The following is a 27,309-nucleotide window of genomic DNA, read 5'->3' on the forward strand; positions in this document are numbered from 1 at the left end:
TGAAAATTGCAATAAAAAGGAAATAAATAATGCAAAGGGGAGAACTGTACTGGTGTGGAACTTGGCAATCAACCAAGGCCAACATGTTTGAGAACCCTTCTCAGAAACACTCAAATGAAGAGAAGAGAATGCTGCTATAAGAAACTCGGGGTTGAAAGTAAATGTACACAATAACAAAGTGTTCCTTATAGGAAACTCATGACCTGAGAGGATAAGCCATACAGATATCGGCCTCAGCAACACTGGGGACACTGTCATCGCTTATCTGCCTTTTTGACCCCGAAGCAGTCTAAGGGTTTGCAGATTCCATCTGCGGCAAACATAGTCCGCCAATGGGAGACAACAAATACTAGGACTGAATAACATCTCGAAACTAAAAGCCATTCCAAGCAAAGTTTTACTGAATTACAGATGAGACATATATCCACAGTGCATTGACATTTTTATTTGAAGAAATGGTGTGATAAGCCCAGCAAGATGGCCACTAAAATAAGAGAGACATTGACTTTTTCCATAATAGATACTGTATATCCAGTATCCTGTATATACTTGAAATTACTGTAATAATGTAATGCTTGACATAATTATTTAAATGATTTTTCTCACTAAAAAGAGGAATTAACCATCAAAGAAAATATTATAACTTTGCTGTTTGCAGTGCATTTCAATTAGTATTCAAACAGTGGCTGAACAACATTTCATTGGCTCATTCTTTCTGGCAGTTCTTTGATTGAAAGCATGTGGTTGTTAAATGATTACTTAAACGTACGTTACTCTCAGCAGTGATTATAAACATATGGCTGTATGACAGGCTATAGGGAAAGCAAATAGATCCAAATGCAACCTAAACAGCTGTCTGTCTCAACAGCAGTTCGACATAATGTAATAAAAGCTGCAGTGAAAAACTAACAAAGCGACAGGTGCTTCTAGACTGCTTTCATAAGCTGGAAATACAACATTTCCTGTCTAGGCTCTTGGGGTTTTATGGAGTGGGCCCATATGTTTTAAGAATCTGCTTCATATTAGGTATAATGGCTGCCAGCCTATACTTGGCTGTGGTCCGTCGTGCTTCCAGTGCCCTAATCACTCGAGTACAGAGGGCTAGCATTGGCCTGCAGCTATTCAGGTTGACAGCAGCTGAGGAACAGCACTACTCTCATACACCGCCAGGATGACACACACTTCCTAAACCCTCTTCTTTTTGGTTCTTTAACATTCTGTTAAGAAGGTTACCAACCCGACCATGCAGAATTAAGTTGAGGAGAAGAGGGAAATTGGCTAGGATGTTCATTGGACGGCTGCCAAGGTTTTCCAAACCTTCAGGCTACCTCCAGAGGGAAAAGGGAGCACTTCCTGGGTCGAAAGAGAGGATGTGGTGGGAAGGAGCCGCTATGTGCCAGCTGTCAAAAACTGGATCCTGAAAGGCCTGGGGTTAATAAGGCTTGGCAGGGGTGTTCCCATGGTTATCACCCTGGTTACCCAAGGCTTTTGCCAACAGATTGCTGCAGGAAAGTAGATCTGGGGGAACCATCAGAGATCATTGAGGGAGGGAAAATGTGATGGATTCAGCAAACTTTACTGGCAATTAATACTCCTGCCAGTGTGGTGAGCTTCAGTAGCCTTTATGATCTGAGACCTGTTGCTAGTGAGCCATGTGGGATGTATTTCATTTTGAAAAAAGCTAAATGAAGTTTTATTTTATGAGGAGCCACGGTGATGGATAACTGTGGTTGAATGAGCTGCATACAGAGCTACTTGTAGAAGTGGGCTGATAGTATACTGTCTGTGGTATTTCACTGTGACTGTATGAAAGTGTACTTTCCAGAGCAGAGGGTACAATGTTAATGTGACAAAAGAGTTCAGAAGGAGAACATTTTCAACATTGATGACAGACAATCAGAGCCAAAGCTGCAAGTCTGTCGTTTCTTATCGTCATCATCACCATCATCATTATGACAATTTAGGCTCATTGGATCTGGAAAAGCTTTTGCGCCAGGCTGCCATTGCAACCACCGTTAATCTCTCCACAGCTGAAGGCAGCAGATACAAGTGCATTCTCTGGAGGTTGTTGAAAGCAATTTCAGCAAATGAGGTAAATCACTAACTGAAGTAAACAAAACGGTACACAAATAAATTAGAACACTTCATCACAAACTTGCTCATGGATGCACTAAACGTCTTTATGTGAGATCTTACGATGTGTCTGACAGCCTGAGAGATTTCCCGTAGGCTTTCATGGAGCAGTGTTTCAGCCTTTGCAAAGACAATAAAAGCAAACTTTCTGCCTCGCTATCTTTTTGCATCGCCTATCTCAATACTCCTCCAAGCACAAAGATTGTCCGCAAACTGATGACAACTTTAATCTTACGCCTTGTGTCTACACAAAGTCAAATGTGGCAGACAGAGATAACTTCTGAAAAGATGACAATGAATACACAATAACATCCATCCGTAAACAAGAATAATGTTGCATAGCTTCTTCTGGTCCCACAAAGAACTGATGTGGAATGATGTGTAACTGGGATGGCTTATCTGACAATAGATGAGATGCCTCGATTTTGCAATGAAAATTTGAAGAGGTTTTTGAGGTTTAGTTTAGCTGGTTTTGTCCTTTGTTCTACTGAACTGTCTGTGTTTGTAGCCCGGGGGCTTGTTGGACAGCAGTCCACTCTACTGTCTGGGCTATGGTCCAGACTGGTGGTGGTGGTGGTGGTGGATGCCTTGGTTTTGGGCTTTAACCCCCGTGGTTGAACCTGAGCCATGCAGCTGCTCAATATTGTGCAGTGGAAGTGCCGGGATTTCTTTATGAGCCCTGGGAAAGTCAGGAGGGATTCTCTGCCTACTACAAGCTAAGCAATCCAGTTACATCAAGAACTGTAAGAGAGCCTAGGGAAACACGGCTAGCCCGGGCTAATCCCAATATCCAATTTAAAATGTTGAGAAATGATAACCAGATGTCAGAGGCTTATGTTGCTGCCCCAAAGTCCAGTGGGCTGGAAAGCATAGGAGGTTATGGAGGACGTGAGAGATATCCTTCCAAGTGGGGTACGACTCAGCCCGTGGGGGTTAGGAGTTGTCCTCAGTTCCAAAAATGATTTTACATTACACACACTGATCGTTCTATGAGGCTGAGACATGGTTGCTAACGGGTTATTAAAACACTAGAAAGTGCCTGAACAAAAATGTTTGTTCCCCTAGATTACTTGTTGTTAGTATCCTTTTATTTTTATTTTTATACACTGTCTTTAGTATACCGACGGCTGTTCTAAGTTGTGGTTTTAAATAATTCCCAGAATAGCTTTTAAGAATTGGTTGGGAATATGATAATGTCTTATATGTTCTTCAAGCAGTTTGTGAATGCGAGGGGTGTGTCTGATAAAGCTGTTTCCCATCCACATGTGTTGTGGATGCACTGCCTTCTTGTCTATTTATGTTACTATCGGAAATATCTCTAGGCTCTACTTTACAATACATGTAAATGGTTGCTGAACATCAATGGAAAATATAAACACTAAATATAATTCCAGATTGACTGTCTTAAGTAGCTAAACATAATAATTCAGAATGAAGTAATGGTGGCTGTTTGTAAAGCCCCTCAGAAAAACACAGAAAAACAACAAAACTAGCCTGAAAATCCATGAAGCGTTCTAGCACTAATGACTGCTTGAACTTCTGAGGGTTTAATTACAATTGGGTAGGTGGACACCAAGAAACCTGAGACAAACAGGGCTGTTGTGATTCACCCTGTTTCTCGTTACGGCTCACTAACTCTCCTGAGTGCATTTCCTCAAACCCTTGTACATCATTAGCAAACTGTTTTAATGAACAGGTTGTTCACCTCTCTCTCCTACCCTCCCCTCCTTCCTCCCACCAGCACTCTCTGCTTCTTATCACCGCCAATTGACAAATCCAAACGAGCAAACACTGAGTCATTGCACCTGTGTTTCCAACCTTCAATAACCGCAACTTATCAGAAAAGCCTCGATTCAAACGCTCCCCTGCAACTGCAGAGTGAGCAAGTGAGAGGAGAACTCCTCTCCTCTCACTTGCTCCTCTCAGGAGCTCACTGTTCACTCCGAACAGAGAGCTCCTGACATTAAGGCTGGGTGCACAGTACGCAGTGAGGAGGCCTGCTTGACTCAATAAAATTAACTCATGTAGAAACTCTTAAATCATACAGCTTTTGCACACTAATACTGGTTGGTATTTAAGGGCTGAAATGACCTATAGCTATTCTAAAAAACAAAGTAGTAGGATTTAATCCATGCTCAATAATAACCAAATGTCCTTTGCAATAAAAAGCCTGCAATACCAAATACATGCTGATGAAGTGTGATCTGTTCACGCCTACACCTGAAGATGCCTCCTTCCTCCAGCTGTTGGTTTTCTCACCCAAGTGAGAAGAGCTCGAGAAGTACAGAGTGCGCTGTCCACATTTGGCCGGCTTTTGGTTTGTGGCTGTTTTTCCATGGTCTTTGGCTAGGGCCCTTAGTTACAATGAGAGAAATCGTAATGCTACATCATGCCAATATACTTTTTACTAATTATATGCTTTGTGGCAGCAGTTTGGGAACACCCTTTTTCTGTTCTAATATGATGCCCTTGGGTACCAAACCAGGTCCACAAATAAATGGATTTCCCTGTTTGGCGTGGAGAAAATAAGCCAGACTGCGCACAATCTTACCCTTAACCCAATCCTACACTTTTAACTTGAACAAGAAGGTCTACTGCAAGACGGGTCTTGTCACCTCAATGGTTGACTAACTAATTCTCTTGAGGCTAAATGGGAGCAAACATTGCTATAATCTTGTTGAGATCCTGGGGGGGAGCCTATGGAGAGACAATGGTCTGGACAGAGCTGTTCAACAGTTTCATACTGGTGTAACTTTAGGGAGTTAACATAGTGTTGGCCGTGATGTGTACATTACAATTTCCAGGACTATGTATAAATATAAAAAATGAAATAGCATGTAGTGAATGGCACGATGTTGCCATTCAGAGGTCTTACCACTGAGAACCCCAATCCAGTTTGCTCTTTCACACAATGTTATCAAGCTGCATCATCGTCTACCGCTGCCAACTCACCTTTCCATTTACCTGCGCAACGCAATCCCTAGAAGCACTTTTATATGTGGCTTCCCACGTGGAACGAAAAAGACTCAGTTTGTCTCTTCAGAAAATATATCCTGAAAACGCTACCTCAATCTGAGAGATAATTCCTTTACTCACTCACTCTTTCCTTTCTTTCCCCTTTGTGTTGCTAAGAAAACACCTGTTTCCACAACACAGGTTCTTGTTAAGGCCTCCATGTTGCAAGTAGCAATTAAGCGAGCATGTAACTTCAACGTATCTCTCCTCATGCCGTTTGAAGTTGGGTGAATAAAAGTGTGTGCTGGCCATATGGGCTAAGCAGGTAGTATCAGTTATGAAAGGAGAAAATCATCAATCACACTCGAGAGTACAATAGCTGCAGTTTGATAACAGGTCTAGGACTGAAAGGGAGGCAAACCCTGAGGGAAGAAATAAAGATCATAATATGTTAGGTGAGGTTTGAGAACATCAAGTTCCACATTTATTTGTACGTTTTAAATAGTGGCCGTCTTGCTAAATTAACTTTCCTTTTTCTTTGTTGCGAAATAAAAGCAGAGAAGTTGCAGCTTTTCCATCATTGTATTTTTGGTTTTGTTTGTTGGACAAAAATACAATGTGATGATGCCCCCTTTGACCCTGGGATATTATCATTGGCAGTCATTCTCGCAACTGATTAAAAGACAATCAGCATAAATTGTATGTAGGTCCCTGCATTAAGTAAATATGATCATTTATTGGCTTTTTAATGAAATTGCATCAAGATGCAAGTATAGAAAAGTACTGAAAAATATGTTATACCATGTGATTAATTCATATACGTTTTTATTTATTGATATATCATATTGTTGGTGTGAAATGACCTATATCGGGATAAAGTATTTTTTGTTATACTGCCTCAACTGTAATTGTGAGTGTCAGCATTCCAACAGAATTTAGAGAATTTCCCAATGCCCAATGACAGGTTATAACAGCACCATGCACTCTTTTTTTATCTAAGTCCAGGGTAAGCTGTTCAAAAGACAACAGAGGCGCAAATACTCAACTAAATAGTGTCCACAGGTTTCATTGTTAACCTGAGCTGTTACTCATTGCAGTAACATCAGAAGTAGTGGTTAATAATAAATGAGCAGGCAGGTGAGATACACAGTACAATTGTGTTATGTCTTGCTATTTTTTGAAGCATGACTGTAGTCGATGCAGCACTGTGAGGTCGGCAAAATGCTGGGAAGAATATGAGGACAGGGGTCAAAAAGGAAGAGCAAGGGTCATAGATTGTGGGAGGCCTAGAGGTAATGGAGCCAAAGTGGTGCGGAAGCTCTGAAGATAATGAGCATGTGCTGTTTTTCATACTCATGACTGTGGATAGTGTGGCAGTTGGGCAACAAGAGGAGGTTTGAAGGGGAAAGAAAAAAAAAAGACAAATGCGCAAAGGATAAAAGGAAAAAAGGGGAAGAAACAAAAAGCCTGTCTTTCTAGCAACTACTAGGCACAAACTAAATCATTGAATAAAACATTGAAAGTGGGACTTTAGTCTCTAAAAGAGCCTTCAACCTGCCCCTCTTCATTTTCTTCAGTGTTACTTTGTAAGTGGACTAGTCAGGCCCTTCTTCAGGTGATGGATTTCTGCCAGTAGCAGCAGCAGCCTTGCCACTTATTCTCCTCCAGCTCTCTGCTATGCGCTCGATGTTCACTTGGGCCCATCCCCAGCTCTCCCTCTCCCTCGCTCTAGTTCCCATTCACCTCTCACTTGGCCCGACTCTCTCAGTCTCAGCACAATCAAGTGCCCCCGTCAGCGATGGGCATTTCATTACCTAAGTGCCAATTCCTTAGCAACCGAGCAGGTACTAGAGCGCAAAACCACAAGCTGGCAACTGAATGCTAATGAGAAGACTCATGCTATTACATTAACCCTCAATACATTTCCATAGATAGAAGAATCACTATGAATAACCAGGTTAGGGTGATGGTTTGATCTAATATGTTTGATCCCTAAAAACTTGAGTGTGCGGTCTGATATGAGAAACCATTACTAATTTATCACACAGCAAAAAACTTTATAAGGTTATATCTTGCCCTAAAAATCTGTTTTCTTAACCAGGCAGTTATCACAATAGTTTTTGCTAACTTAGAATGGGTGGAAATTAATTAAATCGTGCGGCTCTTTTAGACTTTTCAAATGCTATCATACCGGATTAATCAAATTCCTATAGAGAAATAGACTAAGGAATGTATTGACTGTTCATCCAACAGTTTTTGTATTTTTAAGGAAAGTCGATTAAAAAAATAACCATCGAAAGAAAATTCTCAAATGTATTTTATTGTGTCATCTTAAAGATTGATGAAGTTGTCTCACATAATTTAAGCAAGACTAATTCTTAAACAGGCCAAGTCATTTAAAAGAGACATGAGGAATCCCACTCTGTTAATCAGGTTTATTTGACTCCCATTTGGATCTTTATAACCTTGTGTTTTCAGAAAGGTTCAACGTTTGATCTTAGTCTAATTATAAACATTAAGGGAACGTCATGCTTTCTGCATCTTGGACATCTGCTTGCTAGTTCAATGCACAAAAAACAAGAGTAACTTCAAAAAGGATCAGGAGAATTTTATAGAAGCTGAATCGATATGTCTGAGTAGGCCGTTTAAATAGATTCAATTTGTTTCTGGGCTGCTGCCAGGACTTTAAAAGCTCAATGTTTCTGCCTGTTCATGTGTCCTATCAATGTCCCTGTAAGTTGATTACCCATGATTGATAAGGACATTTTCAGAGACCCTGGCATAACACATGCTTTAAGTGCATCTGTTTGACCGGTAACAGAGAGAAATTTGGTACTACATCCCTGCAGTTGGAAGCCATGCCTAGCATTTATAAAAGTAACTGAGCAGACAGACAGCTTCCTGATTGTTGTGCTGCAACAACTAAACCCTGACCTCTGACCTCAGAGAGGGGAGGGGGGCAAATAAAGAGAAAAGTCGTCAAAAGGGGCAATAAAGTGCCATATTATCACATTAACAGACAAGATAACAGAGCAAGTAGATCGGTTTCTTTACCACCCCATCCTTAAGAAGCTTTAATGAGGTTAAATATGGTTGGGAAAAGGTTAACATGCCCCCAAAAAAGGCACTGCAGCATTCTAGTGTCTAGGGACTCCCAGGATCTCCCTTCCCCCAGGCTAGTGGTGGGGGAAATGGCCATCGTCAGGTAAAATGACCCTTAATGCCTCCTGAATAGAGCGGCTAACTTTACGCGACCAGGTCATTAGGGAGACAAAAGGGCAGGCCAAACAGCAGCAACAGACCCCCAACTACAGCTACCACACCCCCATCCCCCTTAGTCAAGAGAAGGACTCCAAATGTAGCCTGGCTTTGCCCCACAAACGTCCCCCCACCACCTCCACCACCACCATGATTCCCCTCACGCCTCAGGCCCCTGTGAGCGACAGAGCGGAACAGGACGCTCCCAACTTGGAAAGGAATGAAGCAAGTGGATAAATCTGTCATGGAAAAATAAACTTGGATGTTTGCATTTGGCCGCTGTTCTGCTTAAGTAATCCGAATCACTGAACGCGTAGTGAAAACGGAGCGCAAACATCATCTGAGAGCCATCGCATCGAGTATGTTAATAATGTTTGCAAATGACTCGGAGGCCAAGAAGAGACTTGAAGGACGGCCGAGCAGGAAGAGAGGAGGAAGACAGGAGGAAGAGTTTGTGTCTCACTTGACCGCCTTGAATCAACTTGTGGGCCAGACATCAAATATACATGGTGTTTGTGCATTCAAACATTTAAATATCCCTACAGAGTGACCACACAAGTACTTCCACGCACTCACAGGCCCACAGCAAGGCAGACAGCCAGGCGTGGAAAGAGCAAACACTCGCAACAGCAACATGCAATGCCTTCCTCTGAGGACTTGGTGAAGAATGTGGGAAGTCAGTGCTAAGTCGTGCTAACTGGGAAATGTCATAACTCCCGGTTTCTGCTTTCCAAGTTTAGAAAAATGCAAGTTGGCCATGTGCCGTTATCTCCCACTTAAATACTTATTTTCTTTCACAGTAATAAAAAAAAAAAGTCAGTCCAAAACCCAAAAGAGGAATTTTGCTAAGTAACAGACTTAAGATTATTTTTTATCATCAAAAACTACAGGCATTTATAAGTAGAAAGTGAATTACAAAAGTCCTTCATGTTAGTGAATACGGATGACTCATGTTAGAGTCAAGTATTTGGATAAAAAAGAAATAGTAGAAGAGCTGCTGCTTAACGCACCTTCACCATAATACACACTCTCCAGAATCCTAAAGTCATTGCTAAAAGTGGCTTTTTCTTTTGACGCCTGTCACATCTGAGGTCAGGTTACTCTGCCATACAGGCCGACAAAGGGGAAGCAGAACAAAAAGGAGCAGCTCGAGTCCTGGCAGCAGCTTCTGAAGACCCGCTTCACAGAGAGCAATAACTCCACCTCATATAGAATGAAATCCCCGTGAATAATCGACAGGAGAACCTGTCTCCCTAACCCGGAATGGGCAGGATGAAGTGTGCTCTGGGTGGGTGCATGTGTGTGGGACTTTCTGACTCTGTTGACTGACCTTGTTTTCACCCGTGTGGTTATCTTAACACAACCCTGAAGGCTGAGTGGATGAAGAAAATGAACGAGTTAACTCTGGAGAAAATTTGAAGGTAAAGGTAGCAAATAACTCAAAAGGCAACCTGTTGATTAGTGTTGTGATCTAAAGAGGGTAGAAGTCGTGGTTTTAGAGGTACAATATAAATGTAAGGCCCTTATCGTAATGTTGGAGACCATTTCCACCCTCCAGCTGAAAAGACAAACTGGCAGAAGAATGCAATGTTTGCCATGGAGGAACACAGCTCAAACTCAAAGACTCTGTGTGAGAGGAAAGCAGTATACCTATAATATCCCCTTACCTGTTTGCTCTTTCAGACCTCTCTTTACGCTTTGATGAGCAGGCCACAATAATACCCTGATTCCAATGAGCTGCTAAGGTTCCTCTCCCCTTAATCCATTCTCCTCCCAACAGTTCCTGCTTCCAACTGTGTCTTCCTTCCCTGAACTTGATGTTGCTGTTCCACCATAAGTCCTTTTTTTTCATCATCCCTTCCCCCAAAACATGTTTGGACACTGCACATCTCACACGAAAAGAAAGTGGACAACATCATGTATCGTATTGAAATTGCAGAGCGAGTAAGTGTGCACCCTGAACCTCAGAACTTTCATAATCGTCCGTGATGGAAGACAGGTGGTTGGAAGGGGAAAGTTCAAAAAGACAAGAAGTCAACAACAAAGGCTGCCCGCCCAAAGCCTCCACCCCCCACCAGAAGTCACCCTCCCAGCCTTTGTTGAAACTCTATAAAAGAGAAGCTCTGGTGGTGGCCCCGAAGGGCATCATTTACAATCTGTGTGCATATTCCTCAAGACTCGCTAACCACTGCACTGCAGATACAAAAGGGGGGGGGGAGACCACCACATGTTGAACTCAATCTCCTTTTCAGTGCTTAATACATGAGTGAGTCTGATAAGAGTTTGTTTTCAAAGTTTGCTGTTGATGGAAAACCGTATTTCTCACAGGCACATTTTAAATTCATGTTAGTTCAGCCTCCCCGCGGTGGAGAGGAGTGAAATTAAAAAGCCGTCTGCTCGGTCTGAGGAGGTTTCATACTCTGCCTTGGTGCCTGAGAGAAAAAGGCTGCTGCTCCACCGTCATTCATGTGTAGTTGCAGAAGAATGTGCACATAATATGCAACGAAACACACCCTGACACACACAAGAATTGGGGACCTCAGCGCACACGTCTCAGCGCCATCAAACACCGCACTTCTCCATTATTAAAGACAACATAGAAAAAGGGCACTCTTGGGAAAATGGCTTTTTAATAACATCAACTCTATTGGTTATCTGGGGAGGAAAGGCAATGGAGCGAGGCCGTTTATCGGGACTGTCGGCGCTTCCCTTCAAACCAACCAAGTTATTTGCATGGTGGATCTCATTTCGACTTCTACAAAAGGAGTGATGGAGGTGCTTAAAGGAGCGAATCCAAAACACAGCGACAGTGACTGACTGAAGGTAATCCGCCGACTCTAAACCTTGAGACAGAAGACCTCTCAGCCCACAGATGGGGCCCGTGTCACTTGGTGGAAACCCTTTATATTTATTATGATTTGCAAAATGAGCGATAACGTTAGTTACACATCAAGTGTCACATTCCCTGAAGCCTCAGAGGACGGGGAATAGAAGCGACACTGCAAAAAGTATGCTTCTTTTCAATGAAATAGCTGTTAATTATACAAATACTCAACTTGCTTAGAAAACTATGCATCAACTGCCATGAATTTAACGGAGAGATCTCCCCTTGTTGGCATTTCTTCATTTAGGTGCACTCTCCCAAAGCAAAACCAGACCATTGGATGTGTGAATGAATTGTTGTTTGAGTCATTGATGAATAAGAACAACCCAACAGTTTCATGACCATCTGCGGATACTTTTTCAGAAATGTAATAGGTCACTTGACAGCCTGCAGAAACAGAAAGTCTATTTCTCAAGCCAAACAAAGCAAATATGAACCAAATTTGTCATTTCAGGGGTTCTGTGTGATGATATACTGGCCTGTCCGTCCCTTGTTTGATTTCGACCTTAGCTCTAATTAGCTTCATTATTCCTGAGCATTGTATTGGTTACAACAGGCCACCACGAGCAGGGCTACAGGCCTGAAGATATCTTCATTAAGTAACTTGGAGAATGTAATCAATTACTCATTGCTTATTACTCACTGAACAAATTACCCAACAGTTACATTTAATTACTACATGACTTGAAATTGTTGGTTATTCACATCCCCTCCAGGTTTAGAATTATGATTATGAAAACTCATTTCAGACCTTGGTATGCAAAGCACCAGGACCAAAATCCAAAAATATTGAAGTGCTACATTTCCAAGTCCATTTAAACATGATTCCACCTTTTTCATAAATCCAAAATGTACAACTGATATAAACTAACTCTGAATAGGTTTCCTTTTTTTTTTACCCTCGACAGGCCTCTACATCTAGTTGTCTTCTTACATGCAATTAGTCCAAACAGCCATTATTACGCCAAGTCAGTTCTAGTTTGCAGCACTTAGTCAAAGCTGACATGCTTTATGCTTGAGCAGAGAGCAGCCTGGCATTTGAAGTTATTATTCTAGTGTTTGAATTGCGATGCCTAAACGTGACACTGCAAGATTATGTTTCATATGAACAGTGCAAGGAATAACAGGCAAAGGGACCGCCAGAAGGCTGGCTGTGCCATCAAAAGCTTGTTTAAGGCATCAACATAAGAGTGTGTGTGTGTGTGTGTGTGTGTGTGTGTGTGTGTGTGTGTGTGTGTGTGTGTGTGTGTGTGTGTGTGTGTGTGTGTGTGTGTGTGTGTGTGTGTGTGTGTGTGTGTGTGTGTGTGTGTGTGTGTGTGTGCGTGCGAGTGTGTGCGTGCGTGCGTGTAGGCAATGACAAGTGTGTGGAGTGGAGTTCATTATCAGGAGATGAAGTCCAGAAGCATTCAGTTTAGTCTACTGTCGAGGAGGCTCCCTTTCCATCCTTTATTTCTGGTCTTTTAAGACCACCATCTTCCCAAAAACACAATAAAGGAGGAGGGGTGGGGGCTGTTGGCAAAGACACCGAAAGCAGAAGGGAGGACAAGAAAGAGGAATAGGGGGTTCAAGGAGGGGAAAAAGAGAAAACTTGCCTCTGAACTCCCACCATTGTATGGATGTAAATTGGAGCTGATCAAGATTCCACTAGCATCGTAAGCAGCAAGTTCAATCTGCACAGGCTGGATGGAGAAAGAGAGAGCCATACTGAGAGGGGGAGAGAAAGACATAGATGGAGGACAACAGCGTGTTTAGGAGTGACTCGCATACAGACAGACATGCAGAAACACAAAGAAAGAGATTTGGCTTGAGTGGGAGCAACAAATGCACCACTTTGGAACCAATAAAGCGTTGAAAAGAGGAGGAGGGGGGTGGACGGACTTTAGGGCAAGAGCACACATATATCCTCATTTCAATAGGGCAATCCTTTGGAACTCATTAGCCAGCCATGTGATCAGCTTTCATTAATTAGGAGTGTAAAAGATTGTTAAAAAAAAAAAAATTCTCAGATGAATCCTGCTACAATCACGTGCCTTATAAATCATAGGAAGAAATCGCCACATGTCTAGTTGGAAAAGAATGTGAGTTGCTTCCTGATCTGGGAATGTGACAAGGGTTTCTTTCAGTGGTGTGAACAGTTCTGACCCCGATTTCACCCCTTAACCCATTCACTTTTCTTTTAGCCTCAGGTGAAGGCTGACTGGAGGCTGATCTGGTGCCTTTCATTCGTCCCTTTGTTTAAGGGGACGCCTGAAGGCCATACTAAAAACCTGCTGGTGCCAGAAGGAGGCCCCTAAAAGTCAAGGGTGCAAAACAATCCCAGCGGAATCCAATGGGAACTTTGTATATGCGACCTGATCAAGATCAAGTGTAGGCAGATGAAGGGAAAATATTATTAGTGTTACCTCCAGAAAAACTTGAGAATTCTAGAAATCAAATCCAGAAAAGTTTGCTTAAGCTTTACTGCTCCTTTAGAGTCCTTTCATTCGAGACAAACCAAAAGCAAATATTTGCACGGAGCCAATAACACCCATGACATTTTACATTTTCTCATTTACTGAATCGCGTGCTGGAACTTGTCTTGTGCTTGATGAGCAACGCTGAACTGATGACCTCGAGGTAGACAACTAAAGGATTCATAAAATGTTTATTTTGCTACCTCATGTTAGCTTTCTGGAGCTACTCAGATTGTCCATCATCAGGAGAAACTACCCTTTAACTTACTCCTTCTAGATACTTACTTTTAAACCAATAAAATACTAAACAAGAGGTTAACTGCTTATCTTGTGACCAGAGCTCAATTTATATCGAGTTTACAGAGGTCTGGAGAAAATCTCGTCAATTTAAGAGTAACGGGAAGATGTTTGGAAACCCTCTGGGACCTATTTAATTTGTATGTCCTCTTAATTTGTTACAAACGACATTTCTTCTCACATTTCTCTTTCAAAACAGCTCCATCTCAACACATGTTATTTCTCTTCCTGCAATATCCAGTCCTTTAACTCAAGTTTGATTAACAAGGTTGCACTGTGTCTCCAACCCCTTTCTAAATAGCTTCAGTGCTTGACAAGACTAATTTCTGCCTCTGAAAGATTAATGTTTGTTTTGTCATTTACTAAAGAAACACTGCGGTGCTCTTGGAAACAGGTAGAGGTTTGTCCTGAGCAGTGTGGCCTAAAAAGGAAGGCCTGATTTATCTACAATACTCTTTTTCTGACAACCTGTCCAAGCAGGCCACATAGCCGATTGAAAAACTAGAGTAGTGCTAACACAAACTTTCAACAGTCAACACATCCATCCACCTCAAAGCTCATATATTTCTCTAAGAGCCCTCTCAAACATGTCTGCTTCAAGTGCTCTTCCAGGGCATGCCCCCATACACTCACAGTGAAGGAAAGAAAAAAAACTTCTCTCTGAAAGATGGATGTAGATCTTTTTTTTTAGGTTGATACTGTTGCTGTTCAGAGAAGGATTGAGGGTATTTCAAAAGGGCTGACAGTGTTTTATGGAAATAAGGTTCAGTGTCTACGTATTTTAGTACAAGGGGCTTCAGAGTGACAATAAGGGGGAATTTGGAGAGGCTGATCTGGGCATACCTCTGGCAACAGCTAGCAGCCTTTGATAGAACTAGTTCCTTCAGGCCAAGCCTCTCTTAGGCGCCAAGCTTCTGCTGGAAAATGCCAAAAGCTGCCTCATGGCACTCGTCGCAACTCTGCTTCCCATTTTTGTGCATTGGGATCAAGCACAGCGAGAAAAAGGCTCATAGTGATATTCTTTTCAATGGTCCTAGGCTAGTGTGATCAAAAAATGCCATTTGAAGGGAGATTTTGTGAAATGTCAACTCATAACAATGAAGGTATATTCCCTCACCTCATTCCCACATTCTTGTATTGCCATATCGCTTCCATCCCATTTCACTAACTCTAACCTTTAGCCCATCTTGTGTTTTCCTTCTTTTTTCTTCTTTCCTCTTACTCCATTTACTCTGTTTATCCTTTTCTTCCTTTCCTGGCATGTAGTCCGGTCCATCCTTCCCCGGCTTTTGCCAAGTCTCCATCACTCATGCTCTTTAATCTCGGACTTCACTCCTGCCTTTCTCCCTGCTGCATTGCCGGTCACACTTTCTCTGTTTCAGATCTATTTTCCCTCCACGTAGATGCACTCGATCAACCAAAACAGTGAACAAACACTAGGGGGATGTACAGAACCCCAAAAAAACATGTTAAAAAACATGTTCTGCTAAAATTCATGCCATAGAATCTGCATTGAAGAATTGCAGTAGGTTCCTAATTCTGAATTCAAGCATGTGTATCTTTCCTGCCTTAGTCTCAGAGCCTATAGTATTTCCATTATTGAATTGCCATGTACTATATGTGTCACCTCAAGTCTAACTTACTGCATGCTAATGTTATTTGGCAGGGTAATTATGTTTCACATTAGTTATCTGCTTTTGTAAAAGGTACAAGATATTTTCAAGTTTCGTGGACTCCTGATAAGGTCACTCACACCATTTTACTTTATTAGACTGGCAGATACTGAACATTGATTGCAATGAGGTTTTACTGTATCCACACCATATCAGACTTGCAATGAGCTGAAGTACATTAAAACAGATAGGTATTCAAATATGCACTTTTCTTAAGGCCAATTCATACATTTCAAGTGAGCAAGTGTCAGCGCAGACAGTGCAACATGTACTGGTTTGCCTTATAGAATAAAAAGAAGTTAGGAAACTGAACGGTTGTTTTGGAGCGGGGTTGTCTGAGGAGATTACCTCCCTTACTTGTATTTTAAGTTGGGTTTTTTTAAATATTTTTTTTAGTTGAATAAGTTAGTTGATTTGTCTTTCTGTTGGTGAGTGCTACCTAATGAAAAACCATTGGCTATATTTGATATGAAGTTTGGTAAAAGAATGTAGCATAGTAAAAAGAAACTTGTTACATTTTGGGAAGAGGTCTGAATCATTATTTTTCATTTATGGTAACAACCCATTGTGACGGAAGGTGCTCTCCAAGTGGGTTTTAGTTATGACTGTGTTTGCTACACAGCCTCCATTTGCTAACTTTAAACAAATGGTTCATGTGGGTATGCAGAGCTGCAACGGCAATCCCAAACCCCTTTGTGGAAACCATCCCCTATCTGCGGGTACTGATCACCATGACCCTGTGAAGTCATTACTTCAGTATCCGTTCATTGTTGAAAGTAATCACAAGTAAATTGCTAAGTCAAAGACAGCGACCCATGCTGCATTAACTTCATATGTCATTCCGATGGGGAAATAGTGAAGTCTGTGTATCCGTCTCTCTCTGTCTCTATGCAAGTATGTGTGCGTGTGTTTACAGATACATGCTCAAGCTAGTGAGACATACTCTGCCAGATATCTCAGTTTGTCTCTGAAAGCCATCACGTCCTTGCCATTGTTGGCTAAAACAACAGGGGCAGGCCGAGTGCCTCCCTCCAGCTAGACAAATCTGTCAGCCTAGAGGGCAAGCACGGAGGCAGAGAGGGAGAGAGGGAGAGAGGGAAAATTCCTAAGAGGCTTCATCTCTCAGGAGAGTTATCATCTTAAGGGTTTGTAAGAAGACATATCACACATTCCATAACTCAAGAAGACAAAGGAAAGTCTAAGATGGCATTCAATTTCCAATTTTCTCTTCTTGGTTTAAACCCTAAAGCAGCTCTTGTATCAACAACAAAGTGTTCTGTTGGAATGTCCTTGATCTAAACATGCATCTAACTTTAAAATAAGTGCATCTTTCAAACATCCTAAAAGGAAAGCTCCAGTTTATAACAACTTTGAACTTATTTCAAAGGGTACTCTTTTTACTACTGTAATATTTTCTTATGCTACTCTGACAGTTTTACAAAAAGTGTTCTGCAGACAGCAGAACGAGAGAGACCTTCCTTGTTAAAGACACGTGCCTACAATACCCGGAAAGATACAGGTGTGTTTTCTTGTAACAGCTAATGTAGCAAAGGTATGGTAAGCCTACTTTGCTCTAACTCCACACCCCCAGATTTCTTTCCTTTCACGGTTTTAGACTTTAGCTCCAACTCCAGTCCAGTTACCTAATGTTGGGCAATGTATCAGACTTATGTGAAGCCTCAAAGGGCTTTATACAGCTTTATTCACATATACAGTAGAATTCCCCAAGAGTTCCCCCTGAAATGTGTTTTAGTTTTTTTTAAGAAGTTTTAATAAACCAGCATCATCTAATCAACTTTTAAAAACTTGCTAATATTTTCTAGAAAGATACATGGACTTAGATCAGAGGCTTTTGTCACTCATGTCTACACAAAGTGCACCTGGTTGTTAGGAATATGACAGCTTTACAGGGCAACGGATTCCAGTGTAATTACAGGTGGGACCTCTGCGAGATGGGAACACTGGGAGGAGGAAGATGACGACTGTGAGAAAAGAGAAAAGGGGCGTCTAGGGAAACATTGAATGTGTGTGAAAGAGTGTTGAAATAAAACCCCAAATATGATGTTTCAGCTTTCCTAAATCCATCCTGCCTGCCGTTATGTCTTCAAAGAAACATCCAAAATAGCCATTAAAAATGTGTTGTATGCACAGGAAACATCCACAGGCACACATGGTGAGAGACACATGTGCAGGTCATCATCAGAACGTGAGAACATGATTGAAGGTGACACCTGAGGGTAGGGAGAAAAGTAAAAGGCATAATGGCTCACACAGAAGGAAACATGAAGGACAAGACACAAGGGAGAGGGGTGTTCATCCTGAGTGCACTATGAAGCCCCATCAAAAGAGAGAAGGATAAGGGGGAGGAAAGGAAGTAACGGAGACTGGGCTGTTGTCAGAGCGGCAAAATAAGACATCCCGTGATTTGTTTGTGTACATGGAATCCCCAGGTGTCAAGGCTAGCATACTTCCTGTATGTGCAGCACTGTAATGTTGATTGTGTTAAATCAAGCATTACATGGGATTAGACTCAAAGTAGGGTTCAGCAACAGAAACGTTTATGTACGTGATTTGGCGCAATTCAAAAGGTCCATTGTTCCTCCAGAGCGGAAGTTGTTTTATTGCAACATGTACAAATCAAGGGACTTTTTTTATTTTTTTTACACATGACAAACAGAAATGTATCAGGGTCCTTTTTCAAAGAACTGTTAAAACACTTGAACCAAACTGTTTCAGTCCTTCTGGCAGGAGGCTGCGGTCAATAGACACTATGTATTTCATTAACACACATATTGTAAGCCATTCCTCATACTCCATACTGTAAACCTTGCACATTCCTATTTTTTGCAACTTAACTTCACTTTGTGTGTTTATGTATGCACCATTATACACCAAAGACAATTCCTTGTATGTGGAAACCTACTTGCCAATAAAACTGCATTCTGTTTCAGTCCAAATATAGCTAGTGAAGCCTGGAGACAATGATACCAGCTTCATATAATGAGCCTCATTGCTGTGCATTGGAATGGCAGTAAGTAACAGGTGGATATCATGAGACAAAAAGGGGGCATGATAGGCCTAATTCACCAGTATTGGGTCAGTGCATCTTCAGCTGACACCCAGAACAGGATGTTATTAACCTCTGAACCATGTACTTCCTGTATTTTATTCCATAAATGATTCCCTCATTTCACGAATTTTGATTCTAAATGCCAAACACATTGATAAAATATTGATAAAGTATGCTTCCTATTTAAAACATAGTTTGAAAGGTGTTCGCCATGTACTCCAAGCTTACTTTATAGTTTGTCAAACTTTTTCCAAAGGAAAACTTTCTCAAAGGAATCCCTTATGTATCCTACAACAAAAAGCATGTAAAGGGCTCTGAAAAAATCCTTTTCTACCCCAGTTTTCTCTTGATCTGAGCCTCTCCGGAGTGACAGCTGATCTGACCTAAATACAAATCACGTTGAGGCATCTGCTATCCCCCCTCAGTGTCCCAGCATAACCCTTTTTCTCTAAACCTGATGTTTCTGGCATGTTGACAGTAAGTAGCCACACTTGCCACGGCAGCTGCCCTGCTTCAGAAATGTGGTCTTGGATCAAGAATTTTGTCACGGATCCAGTTCCCCGGAGAGAGCCCAGAACTCATGCAGACTGCTGCTCTGAGCTCTTTATGTCTGGGATTGAAGAGGGAGGTTTCCGGGTCACTGTACATCCAAGTCCCTGCGCAGCGCCTCCCAGGTCAGTTCCACTTTGCTGTTCCTAAACTAAAGAAGAGCTTAACTGGGACTTTGACACAAACTTCCTTTACACCGCCTTGTCAATTTCAGGGGTTTCAAAACAACACTGCTTGGCAAATTACCATCAAATTACTTTCTAAATGACTTGATCATAATGTTTCCATGAACGGATTTTGATTGAGAGACCTTCTTCCAACAACAGCTGGAAAAACTGTGCCATATAGGAAAACCTTTGGTTGAGAAATACCTCTGCTAAAGGCTATGTTTCTGAACTTTCGCAAGAGAAGCAGAAAAATGGTTTGAATTTCTCTTGCCTTCAGGCTAAAAATCTAACAAAACGAGCAGAATTCTATGTTGTTCATAAAACATACATTTTACAGATAAGGAAATATATATAATCATGTCTTATTCTACTGAGCAAGTACAAAACAAAAAGGATAACAACAAATGTAGATCCTGCCCTATCACAAGACAGACAATCTTTTTGGAAAGGCTAGATGTTAAACAGTATGTTTGTATGTACACCATGGGCATGTAACATCTCACTGTGACAAGCATGTCACTACATGTAGGTGTCTTTCCAAAATATCAATACCATCTTGGATTCTTATCAGCATGAGAGTGATACTCTCCTGGGTTTGGCTGGGATACGAGCCAAGGTCAACAGACTGCGGTTAACTGGTGCGTTCCTCCAATGCTCTTTTCCATCTTTCATGGCTTACTCATTTTGGAGTCCTTTATCGCCATGCCAAGCAGGCTGTCCGCTCCCATGTTTTTAATTAAAATCTAAAATGTGTCATAACTCTGGAGACTCTGGGCTAGCTGGGAAACAGGTCTGTTGGTCTCGTTTCTCCCGTCAAGCCTTTGTTGCTTACTTCATCAAAGCCTTCCATCAAGCCTTTCTATTTGTCCAATTCTGTGCACTTCACTGCATAAATGCTTTGACATAAGCCACACAGGGGACCCAGATTTACCAAGGGGGACACCTCAGTAGAAAAGCTCTACTCCAAGAAAGTGAACTCTCACTCTTAGACTATAGCCTAATCCATTCAAGGACCCTGAGAAAAATCCAATCATCAATGTCCGTCTACTTGACTTCTCATTCCTGAAGACAAAAGGCTGCTTGTGTATTGGATAAAGATAAAGTGGTTTAGCTCACCTGTCTACATAATGTTCTCCCTCACTTTAAAAGCCAAAATAAAATAAACTCCATATACCTTTCGGATTTACCTACAAGCCGTGTGTTTTCATCCCTAGTCAAATAAATAGTATGTTTTCATTTTTCCCCATTCAGTAGTTCTAATTTCTTTCTAGAATGCCTTTGTGAGATTAAAACATGAGCAGGCGGCAGTGGTGGCTGATGTTTAAATTATAGGGCAACAACTTTGCTGCCAGGATCCCCAGTGTTTTATAGCGGAAATAAAGACTGCCTCCGCTAAAGTGGAAATCATGACACTTAAAAAATAGACCTTCTGGGAAGCAAGCATAGGTTCTCCATCAGGTAGAATAAACCACATGTAGCCATATGCCTAATGAGAGAGGCTACTGTTAAGAACATTATAGTGTAGAATGAGACACATAAGGAGCTCAGATGGCACTAAAAGAAATCCTGGGAAAAACCTGGGCTGGTGTATTAACATACTTTGTCTTCCAGAGCGTTGAGTCACTGATTAACTAGAGCTGTGAAATGACCCCTTGCATTTTTTAGTCAGGCTTAATTGTTCTAGAAAAACGGGAGTCAACTGCCCTGTAGATGACTGGAATTTATGTTATGAAAGAGTAAATCGCAGGGCTAAAAACTAAACTCCTCTCCATTTTTCCCTTATCATTCTGTGATTATCTCATCACATATCTAGAAGGTGAGGAGGGGGGTGGAGGCAGCCAGGTAGGAGCTTGTGCAGGTCAGGAATTCCTGCCTCCACCTTGCACAAACATTGAGGAAAAACGTTTTTTTCCCATGAGGCCTAGGTTCATTGAAGGATCGCTGGAGAAGGGGGAGGTGTGTGGGGGGGGGGGCAAAACAGTCATCCCACATCCCACCCACCCCGAGAACCATTCCACAGGACTGTCTGCTCGCCCATCATTAAGCAAGACCACCTGCTGGCAAATCAGGACCCCCATCATGTTCTCAGCAAGCCTGGCTAACCCCATTACCAGCGAGCCTCTGGACTGCTGTACACATGGATCATAAAGAGTTAGTGGTATGTTGAGCAGTAAAACGCTGCTCATTAACATCCCACAAGGACTTTTGATTGTCCAACCAGCGGAGCACACTGGCTGCACACAGTATTAGTTTTTTGGTTTTTTTTAAAGCTGCAGCACAAAGGGACAAAGAAAAGATCTTTGATGCAGCTGTTGCATGACTGTGCACAGACTTTCTGACTGGCTCATCTCTCCTCTTCTAAATAGAGTCGAACTAGAGGAAGAGATGAAGACACAAGGAAGAAACAGCCCTTTGTTGCTGCTCTTCGTCAGGGCCTTGAGGGAAAGATGCTGGCATCGAGTCATCAGGGGCTGAAACAAAAGCAGCTGATAAACAGACCAAGACAGATAAGATCTCCCTGTACGCTCAACACTTCTCCATCAAGAGGGCTTCCTCTATGCCAAACCCACAACACCTCTACCTTCTCTCTTTGTTGCTGTTAACACAACACGTGAGAAAATAGAAATGAAAATATACAGAGCGCATACCTTTGAATTTATTGCCTCTTTACAAAAAAGGCGTTTCGGCTTAGCCTTGAATTAATCTTCTTTTACTAATCAATGACTTCACTTTTGTTTCTTAAGACACAACAAATGTCAGTCTTTGATTATGAAACATTATGTCTCACCCACCCAATATTCCATGCCAAAGGATTCCCTACTTAATGGCCCTGGCAAGGTGCAAATGCAACAATGCAAGACACTTTTTTTGCTCTTTCAGTTTCATATTCCAACCCCGGAAACACTGGTAAAGGCGTTGGTAAGTAAAGATAAGACATCAATAAATGGAAATAGGCCAATCTTATGTGTACAACATTTTAACAGCACTGCAAGTGTTTACTGAGATCTTGTAAAACACTCCTCTGGTGGGGGGGGGCAACTATGGTACATGAAAGCCTGCAGCAAAGTGATCGCACACATGGACTGAGTGGCCCTGAAGTGCCGCCGCCCAGGGCACAGAGCACAGCAGTAGAAAAGGAGTGCGAAACATAATGCCTGAAGGCATCTTTTTTTCACAGGGCGTTGATCCAAACTCGAGCAAATACACCACAACAAACACAACATCCATTCAATTCCACCAAAGAAATCTACATCACATTACTCATCACATTTTCCTTCGTGTACACGTCCTTCTCAAAACTCTTGGTGGCAGGGAGCTCACACAAAGCCTTTTTTCTTCAACATCATACAATGCGCCTCCCCACCTAGCTCTCTGCCAGGCATTCCTGAGTCTATCCTAGCTATCGAAAATGTCAAGAATGAGGCGAGAGCAGAGGAGGGTACAATGAATGCTGCGGCAGGTAGAGTCTTGTCCCGCTGCACTGACATCCAACAGTCTCCGGGGGTAGTGGTTGCACAGAGCGGATGGGATCTGACTTGACTCTCTTAATTAAAACTCTTCCCTGAAACAAGCCTTAAAGCTCATTCTCTACCGGATGGAAGCATGCAAGGTAATTATCGGGGTGAATTCCACTCAAATTCAAAACAAATACAGATTGCATGGTGTCGCTGAACCTTGGAAGTGTCTCAAGATATTACTTATAGGAAATAAATGCATAAGAAGCCCCTGAAAAAAAGGTTCAGTTCTTGCAGATTCCGTAGAACATGAATTCTGTCTAGCCTTGGAAGTATTTTCTTATCGCTATTCCTTCGACTAAGGTGATATGAGAAAATCAGGTTATGTTAAGTAAACCCTCTTCAAGTACAAAACCCCTAAACAAAAAGGGCACATTCTAGACAGTTTATCAGAGCCAAGAAACTCCCCTTTCCACAACAGGAGTCCAAAAAGAAGAAAAGGGGGGTGAATAAAAAGGTTAGCAGTGCAGTGTTTCGTGCCTGGACAGACAAACAGCAGAAGTTTTATGTGAGTGCCAAATGCAACTTAACACTGCAAACAAGCTCCATCCAATGGAACATCCTGCCACCCAGAAATGTTCCAAGGAAAATACCCAGGATAGACCCAATCAACTGTGGAAATCGACGCAGAAAGTCTTCAGCAAGGTGATTCATGCTCTGATTCGTTTCCCCCTGGTGTTCCCAGGCCAACCTAAGTGTTAGATTCAAACTTTGAACAGCTGCCAACATTGTCAAGCACCAGTAAAAGTTAAACAGCAGCAAGCTCACTGCTCGCTGGCAATGGGGGCAGAGGCGGCTACAGTCTCACAGTCACGGTGGATGCTGACATTTATTAGTCATGGCTGTATGGCACGTCTCATAAGAGCTTGACAAATTACCTCTCAACCAAAAAAGGCCTCAGAGGAATAGACGTTTTTAATTAACTCTTTTCCTGCTAAAGTTCTGGTATGCAAATCCATAGTATAAAGCACCTTTTGTACACATCAATCATCCAAAGTTTCTTAAGCTTTTTGAACACTATTTTTAAAGCAATATTTTGGGTGGGGGCAAGTTTGATCTATCCATTCATGGCCTGTTACTGCTGTCTCTTTCTCTATGTGGTTAAAGGGTTATTTTTACAGTGAAGTTACAATGGTAAAAGCCTATGAATGTGTTGTAAAAAAAGTGTGTGGGAACCCTGTTAAGCTCCCATTTCAGGTTTTATGTGAAATTGTTTTAGTTTCACTGCTGACTTAATAAAATGGGCCTGCTGCAAGGTGCAAAGGTCAGGAATCATCCTTTAACCACTAAACCTGTGTCCTTAAGGTGCTATCCAGACTCCCCTACCTCAAGGCTATGCTGGGCAAAGCTGGAGCTTCACCATGGCAACAAAGCTCTTAAAATGACTCAGGTGTCCTTGTTTCAGGGAGTTCTGGGAAACTTTGACGCTGTGTGCCTGAAGCTATGTAATTTTAGCAGCCACCGGTGTATGAAATCCTTGGCACTTTAAGTGATTTACAATTACTGAGAAACAACAGCGTGAATCATAAACTGAATTTCTCACAGGTAACACAAAATATTCCAAAAAAGCAATGATATGCCCTGATAAACCTACAAATTAATTTCAGTAAGTCTGAAGAATAACTACTTTTTAAGACTCCCAACAACACATCCTGTTTATTCCATCCTGAATAAAGACAGGTAATTCCATTCACAAGAAGCTGCTCACCTTCCACGCAGTGTTCCACGTCCTCCAGGTTGCGCAGGGTAATCCTCATCAGACTTGAGTTCAGCATAAGTTCGTTCTTGTGTTCTGGCCCCATGTCCTCCTTGGCAGGGTTGAGAAAGAATATGCGAGTGTCGCCTGTGGCTACCTGGTTGTCACAGATCCCGGGGTTGCCAAAGCCGCCGATCATCAACTTGTTGCCGCCGTCCAGGAGGATTTCACGGTTGACGTTGGTCTTACCTTTCAGGTAGCGCCACACCCTGACCTACCGCCGAACAAAAAACAGAAAGACACCATATTTCTTAGTTTTGTCAAGATATTATTCATAATTCCCTGTATAGGTATGCACAAGGGCTCTGTTAGAGATGTGGGGCCCCTGGCTAGCTCTGGGCTATGTGAATCATGGTTTCTTCTCTGGACATGCAAGATTTTAGAATGACAGGCAGGTGTTTTTCTGATCTATACAATGAACTTTATTTTCGCATATGCAACACAAACAGTGATTATTTCTATTCCAATACATCTCATACCATAAATCCATATACACTTATCTTAGATAAAGCATGCATTTTTCTTCCATACATCAGTGCAACAAAAAGTCAGATTTATGCACAGTCATGAGAAAGCTTTCCCCTTCCGCTACATGCTAGCGGCCTTGTCTCATGTCAGTGCTTGGTAGTGGTTTCTGTTTCCAGTGGGAGATCCGTATGCCTCTAATCTACTCAACTGATTCACCAGGAGACGGGAAGCGTGTGGGTGCAGAGGAAAAGAGCTGCGAGAGAGCTGACCAAACACCACTTGTTTATTTTGACTGATTATAGAGTGGTCTACCACAAGTCCACGATGATGCAAACGTTAGTTTTAAGAATGGCTTTGGAATGAGGATGGAGGAAGTCTGAAAATTTGGTTATTTTGGAACAGTGGCTGTTGTTTTTCCGCTTATGCCATTATGTGGTACATTAGTTACAGACATAATGTTCCTGTGATTAAGAGAATAGGGAATGTACAGTTTATCATACGCAGGTTTCACATGAGTGACTCATGAAACTGTACTATACATCTGTTGCTTTGCGCACACCTTGCAGCACTTGTCAAAGCTGTCTTTACAGAGAGAAAAAAAAACATGTTATTGTCTCTCATAATCACTGTACAGGGTGCTAAGTGTTTTTGTGGTAACCTACTAGCCAATCATCTTATTACATGTTACGGATTTCTCTTTAATCCCAAGGGATACAACTGTTCACAAGTCACAAATCTTTAGTTAGAGATTGCACTTGTCAGCAATGCCATAGGATAAATCATAATTAAAATGATCACTTACAGGCTCTGACGAATTAAGTTGCATGTTTTTTAACATTTATGACTAGAATCAAGAGTCACAAAAGTGAGGTGCCAGTCTCCTACCTACATATGATGATGATAACAAGCTTAGACATCTCTTGTAGATCTATAGTGGGTTAGAAAAAGTATTCTTCTGCAGTATGTGTTCATGTAGCTGCTGCCAAAGGCTTCTGGATGAATGAGTTTGTAAATTGTTTTTCAGGCAAGCTGTTGATGCTTTTGAGAAAGTTGGACTACACACTTGCTGGTAATGGCTTCCATGGGATACACGATGTTAAGAGATAATGGGACTTTTAATAGTCCACTGAAAACACCAGCAGTACTTGCGCTGCAAGAAGCAGGTGTATTTCCCCCTTGAAGCAATGCCGCGGTAACTCGATCGTTAGGGAAATCACATAAAAACACGTACCTTGCAAGAATAAGTATTGTGCACCGGGTCCATGTTTATTATTTCGTCCACGGTGCCGGTCAAAACTATGTTGGCCTCCTCTTCCCTGTCCTCCAAGTCTCTCTCTGGGCAGCTTGTGGCGCAGCGGTGCCCCAGAGCCACGAGCAGCCCCGCCACAAGCAGCACTGTCCGGCCGCCCGCGAGTGTCCGATGGGAACCCATGAGCACCACACGGATGTAACCGAAAAAAGTTAACTTTCACGAAATTAAAATATCACTTCTCGGGGCGTCCGTGAACAAACTCTTTCGAATGCGTTTCTTTTGAAAAAAAAGTCGCTTCTTTCTAGAACTTCCTACGGACTACCGGTGTCTCTTTCACTCTGCAGCCCTGCTCCCTGCATCTGCAGCCCGGGTTGAAAATCCCTCTCTGCCGCCGCCGGCTGGGAGACCAGGAGGAAAGAGAGGAAGGAGGAGAAAGGAGGAGGAAGGGGCAGGGATATATAGCTCTCTCTCTCTCTCTCCAGGAATGCAACTGCGCTTCTATCTCCCCCTCTCTTTTCCTCTCTCTCACACACATACACCGTGACGCTCCTGGATTTGCATGCGATCTGAATTGCTGATCCCACAAGTGAGGGTGAGGTGGGTGGCGGGAGTGGAGTACTGCACGCTCGGATGCCTGCGGAAAGTGGCTGTCCAACGCCGCCCCCAGTCGGACAAAGGGTGTGCTTACCCCCGGTCACCATCAGAAGCAACCTGAGAAAGAAGCAAGCAAAGGATCCCGTATGATGGTTTATGGAATGTCATAGCAGTGTTGACTGTAAACATGACATCCATTAGATGGGTCATCAGTGTGCAGGATACTATACAGGAGGCTACCTCGAGCTTCCAAATGATCTATTTCATAATGGATACAGCACTGCC

The 27,309-nt window shown here is 42.2% G+C and overlaps 1 protein-coding gene across 1 annotated transcript in view; it reads right to left on the minus strand.

Annotated features, from left to right (window-relative positions):
- Window positions 1-26,861, minus strand: part of agrn (agrin) — a 239,651-nt gene extending 212,790 nt beyond the window's left edge. Inside the window, exons 1-2 of the mRNA XM_063885698.1 lie at window positions 26,410-26,861; window positions 24,663-24,924 (exon numbers count right to left, since the gene is read on the minus strand). Coding sequence (XP_063741768.1) covers window positions 24,663-24,924; window positions 26,410-26,610 — 463 coding nt within the window. The 5' untranslated portion in view covers window positions 26,611-26,861. The remainder of the gene's footprint in view (window positions 1-24,662; window positions 24,925-26,409) is intronic.
- Between the last annotated feature and the right edge of the window lie 448 nt (window positions 26,862-27,309).

This window comes from Eleginops maclovinus, chromosome 1, assembly GCF_036324505.1.
Source record: "Eleginops maclovinus isolate JMC-PN-2008 ecotype Puerto Natales chromosome 1, JC_Emac_rtc_rv5, whole genome shotgun sequence".
In the NCBI taxonomy this organism is placed as follows: Eukaryota; Metazoa; Chordata; class Actinopteri; order Perciformes; family Eleginopidae; genus Eleginops; species Eleginops maclovinus.